The 16,451-nt window shown below is 51.9% G+C and overlaps 1 protein-coding gene across 1 annotated transcript; it reads right to left on the reverse strand.

Moving 5' to 3' along the window:
* Window positions 1-6,675: 6,675 nt before the first annotated feature.
* On the reverse strand, window positions 6,676-16,444 carry NIPA1 (NIPA magnesium transporter 1). Its single transcript, XM_006907077.3, has 4 exons — window positions 12,810-16,444; window positions 11,841-11,931; window positions 8,337-8,497; window positions 6,676-7,560 (listed from the first exon to the last, which is right to left on the reverse strand). Coding segments are annotated over exons 1-4 (765 nt in total). The 5' UTR covers window positions 12,811-16,444; the 3' UTR covers window positions 6,676-7,048.
* Window positions 16,445-16,451: the final 7 nt, after the last annotated feature.

Genomic DNA, 16,451 nt, shown 5'->3' on the forward strand with positions numbered 1-16,451 from the left:
CGGGGCTTCGAGGACCGGGAGGGGCGGGGCGGGGCCAGAGCGAGGCCGGCCCGGGTCGGTGACCGCGAGGGGCGGGGCTCAGGGTTAACAAACCGAATCCTGGGATAGATCCGTTCTTTGGGCGAGGTTATGGTCGGCTAAAAGCGAGTCTCGAGACCTTTGGAGCGGAAACTTATTTTTTATGAGGTACAGAGGAAATCCAGTGAGTCTGTCCTCCCTTGTCTCCTCCCACGAAATTTAAATCATTTGGGGTGGGAATCTTATTTGCTTATTGAACCAGAAAATGCCAAATATAATTTACCCCGTTCAGACTAATGCCATTGTACTGTTACGTTCTGGGCTGCACAGCCCCTGATCACTCTGGTTTTGGTATTGGTAACTGTGCAGCTTCTCATTGAAAAGCTGGGCAACTTCTTTGGTTTCAGTCAGATTCTAGCTAAATGACGTATCAAAAAATTACATTGGATATTGAAAGACGGTCGGCAAGCTGGTTTCTGAAGACGTGGTAGTTTGATGAGAACCAGCTCCGGTCTTTTTCCCATCCACACATTTTGCAGAGTGACTTTGCAGCTCCACTCCAAGCCCCGGTTCTGCCTTAGGCTTTGGACCGTCGTTGGCCAAGAAAGCGTGGTGGTTCTCCACCTAAAGCAGGATGAGAAGCCTGGGCCATCGTGCTGGAGGCGGGGGGAATTACGTGGGAGAGCAGCTTGCAAAGTCACCCAACTGAACCATGCTATGTCGAGACCAGAGAACGAGCCAAATCGGTTGAGGTCCACAAAACTTCACTGTTGACTGATAGACGTATGTGAAAGAATAAACGATTGTCATTTTAAGCCACTCTTTTGACACGGATCGGCATGTGGCAGTAACTCATAAATCCCGACAGATGGCTGTAATGAAAGCGGTACTTGGAGTATACAAACAGCAATGCTTAGAAATTGTTAGTTTAACCTAGTAGATGAATTTGCTTGCAGCTCTTTTCTAATCCTCAGCTAGGTCCTGCCTTGTCTGATCAGCTTTCTCTTGTCATAGCCCACTCACGTTATCGAAGACTCATCCCACAGTCATTCCCTGGATCTCCCACCTGACAGGCAGGTTGCACAGTGCGGTGTTTTTCTAAGTGGATCAGCACCTTGCTGATAGGATGCAGACTCCTTAGGTGCCAAAGTCACTTCTCCGGCATACGACGTTGCCCACCTCGTGTACTCAAGCACTGATCATGAAATTCTTTTAAATGTTTAAAAATCTAATTCCTCTTCATCCCCTGCTGGTGAGAGGGTACACGGTACAGCCTCCTTGGCAAAACAGCTTCGAATTTCTTAAAATGTTAAATATGTGTCAACCACATGACTCAAGAAATGAAAGCACATGTCCGTCAAAAGGCTTGTAAATGAATATTCAGTTGAAGCTTTATTTGTAATTGCCAAAAAAATGGAAACAACCCAAATGTCCATCAACAGATGAATGGAGAAACAACTGTGGTCTATCCATATAATGGAAAACTATTAAGCAATGAAAGGCAGTGAACTATTGGTACATGCTATAACATGGCTGAATCTTAAAATAATTATGAGAACTGAAAGACGGACCCAAAAAAGCATATACTAAATGATTACCTTTATATAAAATTCTAGTAAATGGAAGGTAATATAGAGCAACCGAAAGCAGATGAATGGTTGACTGGGTGTGGAGGGGACAATCACTGTATGGAGAATCCCTTCACGTTATCACGGATTCGCTCCCTAAGATATGTACGGGCGGACATCTACATCATGAAACCTGGGCTGTTCGTTTCTACAAGGAAAATAGGAAACATTTGATTGAGGAATGGTGATAACACAGGACCTAAGGCTACAGAAACATTTCAAATAAAGGGTAAAAAAAGCCAACAGGTGTTCAGCTAGAAAGAAGTTATTTCAGTTTAAAACACACACAGGTTAATAAATATTGGAAAACTTAAAAAATCGCCTTTTTATTTACTTGAGGCAATTACATGCTATGACTACTTCTATGCAGCACAACATAAGCAAGACTTAGCCATTGACAGGTGTGTGTGCGCTAAGTGGAAGCTCCCTTGATACATTTACATGAAAAACTTAGGCGGCCCGTCGACATTTTACATTTTTTTTATCTAGTCTTTTACTCTTTCGTGATTTATTCCATTTTACAAGAAAGTAACAGTTATTTTAAAAGGCAAAAAAGACGCATGCATGGTGCTGGAAAACAGTAACTTTAGATTTTTCCAAACTGCAAAAACACCTACATGAGAATTAGGGGCAAATTATTCTACTCTGACAAGTAAAAGAAATACTCTGAATTTTCAGTGTGACCCTTTGGCACTAGTGGTTCAGGATTCCTGACATTCATCAGGAGTCAGGTAGTTCATGGTCAGGGTTGAGCTGCTGGAAAACAGGAAGTTCAGCATCATCCATTACAAATTTAACACAACAGAATCCGTCTGCTTCACAGGTCATTGAATCTTCCGCAGAACATAGATCTATGCCGCAGAACGTCAAAGAAGCTCATTACACCATCAGAACGTGATCTTTCAGTGCGGCTTTTAAAAGTCCATATTTAATGTCCACATTTTACCATAGAATATATAAAAACCTTCCTTTAAAAACAAAAGCAGGAAACTTAAAGCTTCGTGGAACTGTGCAAACTTTACACCCCTTCCTTTGCTCCTTCGGCACTCAGCCCCGTGTCTGTGGCACGGCCTGAGCAGACGGGCTGCCCAGAGCACGCCGAGTTCCCACGTTGTGTCGCTCCCGAGCAGTCCTGCACGTGACAGTCTTCCGAGGTCCCAGCACAAGCTAAAGCGCAAGTGCCCTAAAACGGTCGAGCTGGAGAACCACCCTACCCCTTTAGAGGTAGAGAAAATGAGGCACAGAAGGGTTAAGTGACTCATCTATAGTTACACAATTCAAGAAAAAATACAGAAAAGAACAAATAAATCCTCCCTGGTCCTACTCTGGGCCTTATGCTATGCTTCTTGTCACACTGGGTATATTCGAAATAGATGTTAATTTACATCATCCTCGTTCTACTGAGCATCGGCTTTTTACTAGACATTTTCTTGATGTAACGTGAAGTTACATTTCCTTAAAATATGACTTTTTTTATTGCATTTCAAAGCATGTGAGAAACGTGGATGAAAATAAATGAGTCGTAAATTTGGACCAAATTCTCATTCCTGTGCCTATCATTCTAAATCTTTTCAAGTATACGATGGAGGTGTAAGAGAATCTGGCCAGATGTAAAAAATTACGTATAAGCAAAAGGCAGACCCTTCAAATCCGTCACAGTACAAATGCGAGGCATCAGTGAGGAATACAGAAGGTTGAGGTATTTTATATGACAGTGTTTTATGGTGTGACTGGTGTGCAAACTGATCTTTTCAACCCAACGGACCTCTAGCTATGAATATAAGTAAAATATACTAGGAAAAACTATCATGGGCACATTCCTGGGAGTAAGGTCAACGCGAAGGACTTAATGTTCCGTTTTTCATCCCTGAGGAGGCAGAACACCCAGTTTCCATCTAATCCTGCTTAATGGGTGATCTACATCCTTGGTACCCAGCACAGTGAGGACAACTCCTTCCGACCACTAGAGCCGGTGAGAGTCGTGAACAGAACTGAACTGGAATGTGCTTCTCTTCCCAGGGTCCTGCTCGGTACGGGATGCCTAGGTCAGGACCCAGTGGGCATCGGAGAAGGCAGTGGGGCTCTGCGGACCCTCAGGGCCCCTCCTTGCTCGTCTGGACAACCTGAGTGGCTCGGAAGAGGCGTCATCTCCCAGCACGAATCGGGCAACGCAGCAGCGGCCTGCCCTCCTGGCCCAAGGTGCTTGACCCCACCTCGCGTCACCACTGTCTGGGACTGGCCTCTGGAAGTGAGCACACGTTTACAGAGCCGAGCTGTCCGGGGAGCAGTGCCCACTTCCATCGGGCACGAAACCCAGAGGAGAACAAGGCCAACCCACTACTGCTGGAATGAGCTGCGGGGTCTAAGCTGTGGATAACGAGTCAGCTCCAAGCGTAGGAACCGAGAGTGTTTCCTGTTGCTGAACCAAGAGCGGCGGAGTGTATTTCGCCAGCATCCCAATGTGAGATGACAGCTGAGTGAGGATTCCTCCCCGAAGTCCCAACTGTGGGCGGTTCTTGCTCCACGTGTGGTAGGGAGCTGGCCGCCCTTCCTCTCCAGAACCTTCTCTGCAGAGATGGAGCCGCCCTGCAGAACAGCAAAATGCCAGGGTGGTCTCAGCGCTGGGTGTCTGGGTGTCGGCTAGAAACCTTAACAGGCTTCGCACTTGATCAATGAGTCACACGGAGATTCAGATGAGAAAACAAGGCATTGTCCAGGTAGGGGAGGAGAGAGGAGACGTGTGGCCTCTTTAGGGACCCCTCCAGAGCAACTCTGCAAAGGGGGATCACAAACGCCATTTTCGAGGAGGCTTGAAAATGAGTAGACAGTAGGTATTTTTTCTTTCTTTCTTTTATCGGATAAAACCCAAAGTACAGTATCATAATAAAAATGCCTCATATGTATTTACTTCTGCAGAGACCAGTAAGACACCCCCTCCCCAGCCTAGGCCCTCTGCTAACACTCAGTTTGAAGATTTTACTTTGTAATTCTGAATGAATCATGAACACACGAATTTGTCAAATAAACACTATTAAATCAGAAGTTATATGTTCTATGTTAAACCTGGAAATTGGGCTGTTAGACTGTGTCCCACACTTGAATACAGTGAGTGACATAAACTTTGTTCACCAGCAGGAGAGCCACACATCCTGACACGACACCACCCTGCTGACAGATGGGAGCCTGGCCGAGCCTGACTGTGCTGGATCAGTCTGCCTTCCAGAGGAGATGAGTTACTAAGACTTCGGGATTTTGTTTTACTCTAAAAGAATCGTCGGGATGATCATCCGGGAGTGTCTGTGCTGTAATCGTCAGCGAAAACATAATAAGGAACAGCGACATACGTTCAAACTCAGTTTCACACAAAAGATGTAACAAAGTAAACATGATTTCCACATGACACACGAACTTCCTCAGTCACTTGCAGAGCCACATTACCCTACTGCTATCTCAAGCCCCTTACCGAGGAAACTATTGTTATGCCTAAGAGTGTGCTGACACGTCGCCATCACATCTTCAGAAAGTCCAGTTCGGGGAATTAGGGCCCGCGTTCCCAAAAATACTGATAAAAAAGCAAACCTTTAAGAGCCGATAAAAAGAGTGAGGAACTTCTTGAACATTTATTAACTATCGGTTAATAAGAGATTTTTCCATTTTTAAAAATAATTTTCTTGCTGCCGTTAGTTCATAAATCACTGACGACCCGTGGTCATCACACATACTTCTAACTTACGAAGCTGCGGTTTACGCTGCGTTAAACTGCCCTCGTTCAGCCTCTTCATCCCAGACTAGGGAACTATTCTTTGGGTCATTACAGATATCCTTTTTGGGTGGCAACACACATTTTTTCTTCAGTGGATAACTTCGATAAGGTATTGTTAAACCCCATGTTCCGCTTCACTGAATCCGCCTCGCTCAATTCCATCTTTCGACTTGGCTCAGTTCCCTGTTTAGATAGAACACTGCACACGAAGGACACGCCGTCTTGACGGGACACTCACGTCGTCCGCGCTTCCCACCCCTTTGACACATACGGAGGCCGCCAGAGGCAGACAGATGATCTTTGCTCTGAATACTGGTATGATTTGTGGTTATTTTGCATTTCAGAAGTTTAATGAGAGGCTGGGTTAGCGACTGTTGGGTGCTCCGGGTCTCAAACGACAGGGGGACGGCTAAATTAACTGTTTTCATTTTTGCTAGAAACCCTTTTGAAATTCACTAAGTGTGCTCTAACTTGACTAGCCAGGGCTCCACCGTGTCTCTTGTCCCTGTATTACCAGGCACACGGGATGTGTACTGTTGAACAGTTACTCACATCTAACGGCCTTATTATCAAGTTAAATCATTTCTTTCTTCTGAGTGCCCACAGTGTTCGCTGAAAAAGAACGTGGATGCATTTGATACCAGGTCCCGGTTACGCAGACTGAGTGTAAATAAAATACCTCGTGCCACTTAAGTCTGTTGTTTAGCTGGACATTGAGCACATGCTAATAGGGTTGATATTTTTTCTAACGTGTCTTTAGACAAATGAATGTACTGTAATTTCTAAGCGCTTTACATATTTATATTTCGAAGAGCGAAATATTCAACTATAACTGAGGAGGTTGTGTTTTCAGAGCTGCGAGGACAGACACACAGTAATAGTCAAATTAAGTGGATAGTTCACGTGATAAAGGCACTGAATTTGATCTGAGCTATTCAAAGTCCCCCTGTAGGTGGAGGACAGCGTCAAGTCCACATGCTCCTCTCTGTCTGCAGTTCGCGTGTCTCGGAGCGGGGGCCGGAGCGGCAGCGCATTAGTAGATCAAGAACAAACGCATACACCTCTTTTTTGGATGAGGTTACACAGGCTTAATGCAAAAGAAACCACTACGGATACAGTTACTGTCCAGAGTCAGATTTCAAGACAATCTCTCCCATTTCGAAAGGAATCTTCTAGTAAGAATATCTGCTCCCCTGCAAAGACTAACCAGAAAGAGCCCATCTTCATTTTCTACTTAGATAACGTTAAGATGTTTTCAAAGGATCATCGGAGAGATTCCAGGTTAATTAATGGCTATGAACGTGAGATCACTGTCATCGGAGAGATTCCAGGTTAATTAATGGCTATGAACGTGAGATCACTGTCATCGGAGAGATTCCAGGTTAATTAATGGCTATGAACGTGAGATCACTGTCATCGGAGAGATGACACCTGGGCAGCCGTTGAGCATCTCAGGCTGCAGAGCGCTCGGGCCCCAGCCTGGTGCTGAGCATGGCTCCCCACTGTCCCCGAAACCACCCGTTAATGTACAAGCATCGCTGAGGCCAGTGACCTGGCGCCTCCTCTACGTCACGTCAACCCAGGACCAGAAACCACATCCATTTCCTGTCCCTCGAGCCACCCTACCCACTGCGGCGTCCTAGTCCGTCTTCATGTTAGATTTGTTCACGTCCCCAAGGTTGAAGTTGAACTCTTTGAACACCTGGATGAGGACGATGCCCACCGAGACGGTGGTGAACCCGCAGGCCATCCCCAGGAAGTCCACCAGGCCCACGTCGGTCCACTCCCGGAAGAGGACGGCGGAGGCCAGCAGGACGAGCGTGGTGAAGACGACGTAGTAGATGGCCCCGAACACGGACGAGTCGAAGCACTCGAGCGCCCTGTTGATGTACCGGAACTGCACGATGACGCTGCAGCCGAGCACGGCCAGGAGCGCCAGGCACAGGCCCAGGGCCCGGCGGCTGGACGGGTTATTGCGGAAGATGTCCTGGGCCGCCAGCCCGATGCCCTTGGTGGAAGGCACGGTGAAGCTCCCGAGCAGGGAGCAGATGCTGATGTAGACCATGATGTTGGTGGGCCCGTGCGCCGGCGCCACCCAGAAGATCAGCAGCAGCAGCATGAGCAGCACGAGGCACAGGTAGCCCACGAACACTGCAAGACAGGCGTGCCCCCATCAGCGCCCCTCACGCTCCCGGGGGTGGCGGAGGGAACGTCGGGGCCCCGGGACCTGCGCGCGGCTCCCGAGCGTCTCCCCGGCCTCGGGACTGAAAACCACGTGCACGACAACTGAACGGAGCAACTCGCGTGCACTTAGCGCATTTTCAGAACCGCGTCAGGGATCGCCGACCGTTTCGGAGGGTCCGTCTGCGGATGACAGGGCCCCCCGCCCCCCGGCGTTGGAGCCAGCGGCACGGCACCCGCGTGGGGTCTGCCGGCTTCAACACCATCCTCTGCGGCTATGCCGGGCGCTCAATTTCACGCCAGGGACCTCCTGCGGTTCCTCTCCCGTTAAGGTTGGGGCCGAAAGTTTGCTTTGAAATTACGGTGATGGGGGGTTGCAAGGTCTGCGAATTCCATTCTCCAATCGTAAAGGAGGTGCTGGGAGCTGGGCCTGACAGGGCTGGGAACAGCCTGGACATGCACACCAAGCCGCCCCTGTCCCCAAAGGCGGGCAAAGGGAAGTACGGAGCCTGCTCTGGGGAGGATTCGGGAAGAAGCCACAGGTACGGGACACGGGAAGGACAGCTGTAAGCCGCCTGGGAGGCCGAAGGGGCAGAGGACAGCTGAGAGGCGCAGGTGCAGGGTTTGGGGTGGAGGCCCCAGGAGGCAGAGGGTCGGCGGCGGGGACGCCCTGGGAGCACGCCGCAGGGGCCCCCAGAAGGCTCACACGGGAGACCCGCAGTGCCCGTGGGGCTGCTGGCAGTCACCTGGGTTGGTCAGCTTCTCCTCCAGCTCGGCCGGGGTGGCCACGCTCTCGGACTTCGGGGAGTGGATGATCAACACGACAGAACCCGCGCAGCTGAGAAGACACCCCAACTTGCCCAAGATGTTGAGCTTCTCCTTCAGAAGGTAGGAGGCTAAAATGGACCTTCAGTTAAAAACAGAGAAAGCAGAGCTGAGATCCTCCCGTCTGACCCGTCTGTGCTCATCCCAGTGACTTCGCAGAAGCCACGTTTTCTTTACGCCCTCGTTCACTCATTAGCTTTTAAGAGTGGGAAAGATTAGGAATTTACTGAAGTTGTAATTTCAATACAAATAGGATTTCATGCCAGCTCCATGCACAGCCCATGTACACTCAATGACTTAACGCACACTGCGGTACGATATTCAGTAGATACGAAATGCACCAGAGTAGAAAAATAAGTTTTACGATTGACAAATAAAAATATCTCTCCTTGATTCTTAAAAGCAAATAATCAAAAAACCTATGTTAAGTGGCAAAGTAGGATATGGAAATTGCTAAAATAATTACAAGTAATTCATGATCAAAACACTTAAGTTAAAACAAATTGAGAAAATGCACAAACAAACACTCCAGAAGACTAACAGTAGCTGCATTATGGCAGGGCTGGCGCTCGGTGTGAGTGACTGATTATTTTTCTCTTCTGTAATGCCCACAACTTTTTAAGTGTGATCCCATTCGTTTTTAATGCTAAAAAGCATTCCTCATAAAACATCGGTAACCTTAGGGCTGGTAACACGCTGCTTCTCGTTTCTTTGTCTACAGTGTGATTGGGAAAACCGGGGCTTCTAGTAATTCATGGGACCGGTCACTGTCACTCCCCTGTGTCTGTGCCGACGGCACTCAGGGACACAAGCACCCATGAAGACGGCGCGGGCCCATAGACGAGCCGGATTATTCCCTTTCTAATTCTCATTTGACAGATGAAGAAAAGGCCTCAGAGAGGAGCAGCGCTGAGCCTGAGGCCACCGTGCTAATGAGAGGTGGAACGCGGTGCCCCCCGAGGCCAAAGCCCCGTCTGCACGTCGTGCCTGTCCCCCCAGGACACCCCGCAGCACCGCGGAGAGAGCGTGGACGATGTGAGGGCCACGAGCGGGAGCTGGGCCGAGGGGCTGCGCGGAGCTGCTCAGGCGGGCAGGCCCGGGGGGCTGGGCGCTCTCGGAGCCGGGGGGCTGGGCTTGCAGCCCCCCAGGCCGAGCAAGGACCACGCCGAGGCGGGCGGGGCTGCCGTGCGGGAAGGCAGAGGAGGCAGAAAAGCAGAGGCGGGAACCACGAGGCTGTGCACTCAGAAAAGCCTTTCGAAGTGAGAGGCAGCGAGCGTTTACCGAGGTCGGTGGCAGCAGCTGGAGGGAAAGCGCTGACTCAGGCGGGGGGACGGCGCCCCGCTGCGGGGAGCAGCCGCGGCGGGTGTTTGTGGGAAGGGGAAGGGGACAGCGACACCCGCAGAAGGAAGCTGCTGTTACTGGTGCAGATAATGGGACAGCGCGATGCCGACGCTAAGGGGTATTTTCAACTTCCGGCCTGGTAGCCGCCGGTCCCAAATCATAGCGACTGCTTTCTCGTTGTCCCTGCCAACGGCCCTTTGGGACACCGGTGCCCTGGGCCCAGCGCACGGTTATTCTGTCCTGTTTTAACATCCCACAGGTTTGCGGCGTGAGACGTGCGCGGTAGCTTCTCTGGGTCGGCAGCTCCAGCTCCCTTTTCAAGTGGCTCCGTTTATTTATTCATTTTTCGACAAGGCCAAGTCATCTCTTATTCCACTATAAAATACCTGAGTATAAATTAAACAGTACTCTAAAAGAGTTCATCAATAAAAACTCTAACACAGACTATATCAATGGAAAACTCGAGGTATAGTTAAGGCCAACAGATCAAGAAACAACTGCCATTGAAAACAGTTCGCCACTGTCAGTGTCCAGGCTGAGAGTCACGCCATGCCGTCCACACCGCATGCAGCATCACGTGGGAGCACCAGGCGGACGGGCCTGAGGCAGGGGGCGGGCGCTGTGGGCAAGAGCCTTCACCGCAGCTTCGCAGGAAGGGACTCGCGGGCGGGGTCGGCAGGCTGTGGAGTGGCGGGTGTGAATCCCTTCGGGCCTCTGGGCGCAGGGGCGCAGGGGCGCAGGGGCAGGCCCTGGCTGCAGACCGGGGCAGGCGGACAGTGGCCTGGAGTGGGAGAGGCTGATGAAGGAGCTGGCCGGGGTGAGGGCCCCGGAACAGCCTGCTTTGCGTTGGAAAAGCATGTCCCCTCCAGTGAGGGCTGACCTCCTCCTAAGGAGATGCGGGGACTGAGGGAGGCAGGAGGCCACAACCAGGTGACCGAGGCACATCAATGGCTTGTCTGGAGCTGGGCGTGTCAGCGAATGTGTGTGGGCAGATGTTCGAACCACTGGTTTGCAGCTAGCGGCGCGGTCAGTACAGAACCGCGTCCTTCGGGGGCGCTCGGAGGGAGGACCTGGCAGCTGCTCACCTCTGAGTCTGCTCCTCATGGAGAACGAGTCCCTGGCTCCCCTCTGGGCTAGGAAGGGACAACGCGCTGGCCCTGGATGGGGGCAATGCACTCATCTGCCTGACAGGCTGGCCCCAGGAGGAGTCACCTGCTGCCTGCTCAGAGCTCCCCGGGGCTCCGAACGCGGGCCCGCTGTCCGCCGAGCTGAGATGAGATGAAAGGCCTTTGAAAGCCCTTTGAGTCAGGGGCCCTCGGACCACGGCCCAAAGCTGACCCAGCCATCTCCCTGTTTCTGTAATGCCTTACCGGGTCACGGCCATGTCCACGTGCTTCACCTGACCTGTGGCTACGTCCCAGCACAGTGGTCGACTCGGGCAGGTCAGCAGGGGCCCCGGTGCTGGCAGAAGGGCCGCGCCAGGCAAGGCCGGCCCGAGTGCGGGGACCTCCAGCCAGCTCAGCTCCAAGCGCAGGGAGGACCAGGCGCTGCCCCTCTCCCGTTCCTCCCCAGACCAGACCAGAGCCCTCCTCCTGGCGGCCCGGCCGCCTTGCCTCCCGTTGAGCCACAAATCCCCCATAGCCATCAGTGCCATGTGTCGTTCATCCTAACCTCCATAACGCCCCAGTGTGGGGTCGTGACTGCGTCATGTCCGGCAGGGGGTGGCAGACGCCCACATAAAACGCCGACGGCCTAGAGCTGTCAGGGGTTCGTCAGAGTCACTCGTCCCCGCGCCAGGAACACTCTGGTTCCTAGGAAGTCTTCGGGGCGAGGACTTCGTCTGTTGGTCCCCGTGGACAGTCAGGATTTGAAACGCTACAGTAGCTTTCTAAGGATTAAACCACATACGGTGGAATGCTGAAGACCTATCTTCAGTTACAATTTTACTTCTATTACTTGAACAGAAACATTTCAAATGAAAAGTTTTATACACACACACACACACACACGCACACACATATATATATATACATATATATCCAAACTACGCATTAAAAACCAAAGCACAGAATCCCAGCTCTCACCCAAATGGCACTCCAAGGGCACCCAGGGGAGTCACCAGGACCGTGGGGACTGCCGTGTAAGCCAAGAAGTTTCCGATCTGGCCAACAGCCACTGTCAAGAGAACCAGAGGGATGGCACCACGGTTACCGAGCTGTCTCCTGGCAAGGGTCGCAGACCTGCACTTGGCGAGGCCCCGCTCGGAAACGGCGACCTCTTTGCCATCACAGGTGAGAAACCAAACGTGGCAGCGTCTGCACGCTCAAGGGTCCTGGTGGCCGAGGGCGGGCCCCACAGCATCACTGGCCCAGTCGGTCGGGGGACGCGTCCCAACCTCGCGTGGGACTTCGCAAGCGAGCGGGCGGTGCCTGACGCGGGGGCGGCAGCGCCTCCCGCCCTCTCCCAAGCCCCGTCTGAAGACGAGTCGTGCGGAGCTTCCCGTGTCCCTCCAGGGTCTGGGCCCTACTCGGGGGTCGGCCACGGGGCCACACCGACGGGGACGCTGCTGCCTGCACCGAACCGCCCCGCTCCGCACCAACACAGCTCGCACGTGGGCTCTCCACGAGGCGGCCGGCGGTGGGGCACGGCGGGCCTCGGGAGAGTTCTGAACCTCCTGCGAGTTTTCTTTATACATTTAAAGTTCTAAACTCAAATTTTCTTCCTTTTTTTTTTTTTTTTTTATATTACAGCAACGTGTCCTGGTACTTAACTCTGAGCGAAGAAACTTGACTTTACGAAGCCGATTATGTTCAGCAAAAACATGAAATGTCACCAAATGCCACCAGCCCGACTACAGCTGACTAAGCAGGAGCTGTTTTAATTTCCATGGGCCCAGGACAGTCCGACCCGGACTGATGGCAGCAGCAGGAGCCTCCACTCCCCCTCCACAGCCTCCGGGTCCTCATTCTAAAGAATCCCACCCACCCCCCGAGTCCTGCAGGGGACTGACTGATCTGAAGGCAGGGGGTCCAAGATGTCACACGGGTACTTACTCGCAATCGTGCCTGCCCACCACACGACGTCTGTTAAATAGGAGGTACCTGCGGAAGAGGAAATCGAGGTGTCAGGAAGGGACGAGGCGCAAGAGGTTGACGAGCTGCACACTTGTTACGTGGAAACTAAGGAATTTTTTCGTGCAAACCAGGACTGAAAATGACTGACAAAACCATACTGTTTATTCGCCCTAGAAAAAATCTGAGTCCGTCTACGACTAGCAGCACGAGAAACCGCTGGAAGTAGCAGATATTCTCTGCGAGCAGCACAAGCTGACCCAAGCGGATGAAGCCTTGGCACATTTTTGTGGCATGGGGGAAGTCAACACGCCACCCAGAGACACAAATATTCTTTGAGATGAAGCTTTACGGTGATTTCAAATGAGATTTGTTCTTCAAAGTCCAACTCTCTCGTGTATTTACTATAACCCACTTAAGGAATTACTTTGCCGGCATGGAATTCAGTGACTTGCTACTTACACAGGTCACTAAATTTTTATAATTTAGAACCTTTCTGATGTGGCCGTCTTCCCACCAACCTGACACCTGCTCAGTGCTTCGGCGCTGGCATCGACGCGGTCCCTTGTCTCTCTTAGGTCTGTCACAGCCATCCCCCTCCTGCCTATGTGACAGGTGCCTGCAGCAAGAGGGTCTCCCAGCCTCTGAGACTCACGTTTGTCCTTCTTCAGGTATGCCGAAATGCTCCTGGTCTGAGAGGTTTGTTTCACTTCGAAGTGCATGTTTTAATGCTCAGTATTTGGTATCATTAACACAGGAAGCCAGCAAAATGGAGCCAGTAAGTAATGACCAAGGAGGGATGGCCAAGTCAGAATGTCACCATTGGGCGACATCGTGACAAAAGCCGATTTACACAGGGATCGTCAGTGGGCGGTCAGATGAGTGAACGAAAGTTTACTGAGGAGCAGGGAGGTTGGTCACACAGTCTCCGTGAATCACCTCTACTGTTTGTTTTTATTTTTATTCTTTATTAATTACACAGAGAAAAAGTCCTCTTTACAGTACTCTACAACCCCTGACTGACACCGCCTTGACCACGTGGTCAGCAGTGGGACAGACCAGCATCACGTGCCTCCTGGGAGGGTGTCCCTGCCAAGTTCCTCACTTGAATTTAATCATGAAGAAACTGCGAAACAGTCTACGGATGAGCTGGCCTGTGCTGTCCCCAAACAGCAAGGGCACGAAAGACAAAGAGCTGCCGCCAGTGCAGACGGCAGGCACGAGCAAGACGTGGTGCCCAACGCGACACAGCCCTAAACCGGAGACAGGACAGTATGGCAGCGATCGGCCCAGCTCCTCTCCTGCAGGAAAAGGTGACTTACAGTTCACAGCTTTGTGGCCAGGGGACAGCGCTTAGCTAATATGACTTCTGATGGGCAATAGCACCTGATGAGGCCTGTGGACAGCTGCTGGAGGTCCCACCCCTTGGGCTCCCTGACCGGGTGCCACGCCCCTGGGAACAGGCGCACCTTCCCTGGGGCTGCGACCTCCGACCTCGGTGCTGTGCCTTTACACTGGGAGGCAGGAGGCGGGGACAGCCAGGCGGCTTTGGCGCCACCTGCAGCAGCTGTCTCCTGTCCTGTGTCCTTCTGAGTATGTCCGATGTGAATGTGGCCCATGCTGTCCTGTGATCAGAAAGCAGAGCTGAGCCTGAATGTCCCCCAGTAAGCCCTATGGACCAGTTCTCAGCTATTAGCACAGAATCCGCGTTGAATTTCTGGTGTGCTCACCACCCCATGTCCATTTAACGGAATGGCCCTATACCCCCAAAACGCATGCTGGGCGCTTAAAAAGGAAAGGCATGACGTTCACGTCCAGAGGACTGGTGTGTGCAGCTCTGTAGACCAGTTCCCAGAAAAGCCACAACGGGTGAATGGAGTGTTGAGTTTTCATGTCTCTGGAAATCATCCCAAGTGCATGCAGCTCACGAAGAAACATCTACTCAAGAAAATCTTCTAAATCGTAGTAAGAACAGGGAGTCTGTAGCACGTGAGCTAAGACCCACTCACTCCCTCTCCCCCAAATAGGTCTAGTCACTAAACAAGTGAACGAGCAAACAATTCAGAGATGATGGGGAGGAGTCAGTAGCGGGAGCTGCTGCCAGATAGTACCTAAAATGTCCAGTATCAACGAAAAACCATGAGACAAAATTTTTAATGGGCCAAAAACCCGAAGAGACGTTTCTCCAAAGAAGAAATGCGAATCGGCAAAAGAACATGAAGAGCTGCTCGAGACCCCTCACCACGATGAAACTGCACCTCACACCCATCCGGAGAACGGGTATTAAAATGAAAAACGTGTTGGTGAGGATGTGGAGAAACTGGACCCTTCGTACTTTGCTGGTAATAATGAAAAACGGAGCAGCCACAGTGAAAAACAGTGGCCGTTACTCAGAAAGTTAGGGAATCACCGTAAGATCCAGCGATTCCACTTCTGGGTAGAGACCCAAAAGAACTGAAATTACGGGCGTGCACCCCATGTTCACAGCAGCGCTATTCACAATCATCAACCCAAGTGTCCATGAGTGGGTGACTGGATAAACGATCGGATAAACAGAATACGATGGGATTATTTTTGTTGTTACACACGAAACAGCAATAAACAGTACAACGTGGACCATCACTAGGCCTTAAAAAAATGAAACTCTGGTACGGCTAAGACACAGGTGCTCAGTGGAGGCCGAGTGCCAGGTGGAACAGCCCGACAGAGCAGCATGGCCGTCTTGTGGGTGCGCTTGGACCAGGTGCCTGGAGCAGTCGCGTTGCTGGGGGCGGAGGTAGAGCAGGGGTTATGAAAAACATCTTGACGCTATTGAACTGCACAGTTACAAACGGTTAAAATGGCAAATTTTATTTCACGTATATTATATTCCCGAGAGTGAACACAGCCAACAACCCACAAGACTGTCTCAGCCCCGGACGCGGGGTCATTTTCGGTTTCCTGCTCCACCTTGCGGTTCAGAGAACCGTCCCAGGCTCCCTTAGCGCAGTGACATGCCGCGAAGCACTCGGCTGCACCCTTGCCCTCTGCATTCCAAGGAGGGCCTTTGGCTGCTGGACCGCCCCCCCCACCCCGCCCCCCGGGAATGCTCGAACGCCCTTTTTGGGTTTATTAATTTACCCTGCGTTTTCTTCACACAGAGATCACTTGTAGCCCGATGGTTCAAGTCTTAACCAGAAAAGGCTTCAGCAAGGGCTTCGGAACAGAAGCCACGGGAAAGCACGGGCCTGTCGCTTGGTGGCCGCCTGGGCCCAGCCTGCCCAGGACACTGTCCTCAGCGGTGCCCGGCTCCGCACTGCAAGCAGCGCGGCAGCAGAGGTCTCGCTCCTGCAGGCGCGCGCCAGGCCAGGCCACAGCAAAGGCAGGAGGCCTGTCGCCCCTGTGGGCAGGCACTGGGCTCCGGCCATTTCGGGGACAAGGTGAACAGGGGGGTTTCCCTAGCAGCGGGCGGATGCGGGCGACGGGAACGCTGGGCTCCCACCAGACGGAGGGGCTGGGCAGGAGGAAAAGTCGGCGGCAGAAACCCTGTGACCCTGAACGAGGCCTCTCCAGCCTCTGGGAAGGGGCCACAGCGGCGGCGGCGACACGACCGTCGCTCGGAGCGCGCCCGGTGACCCGCGGGCT

This window comes from Pteropus alecto, unplaced genomic scaffold, assembly GCF_000325575.1.
Source record: "Pteropus alecto unplaced genomic scaffold, ASM32557v1 scaffold102, whole genome shotgun sequence".
In the NCBI taxonomy this organism is placed as follows: domain Eukaryota; kingdom Metazoa; phylum Chordata; class Mammalia; order Chiroptera; family Pteropodidae; genus Pteropus; species Pteropus alecto.

Coding starts and splice junctions, on each gene's coding strand:
- NIPA1 (XM_006907077.3), bottom strand. Junction 8,498..11,840: donor GCCCTTGGAGTGCCATTTGG/GTGAGAGCTGGG, acceptor TTTTAACTGAAG/GTCCATTTTAGCCTCCTACC. Junction 7,561..8,336: donor GGAGAAGCTGACCAACCCAG/GTGACTGCCAGC, acceptor CCTGTCTTGCAG/TGTTCGTGGGCTACCTGTGC.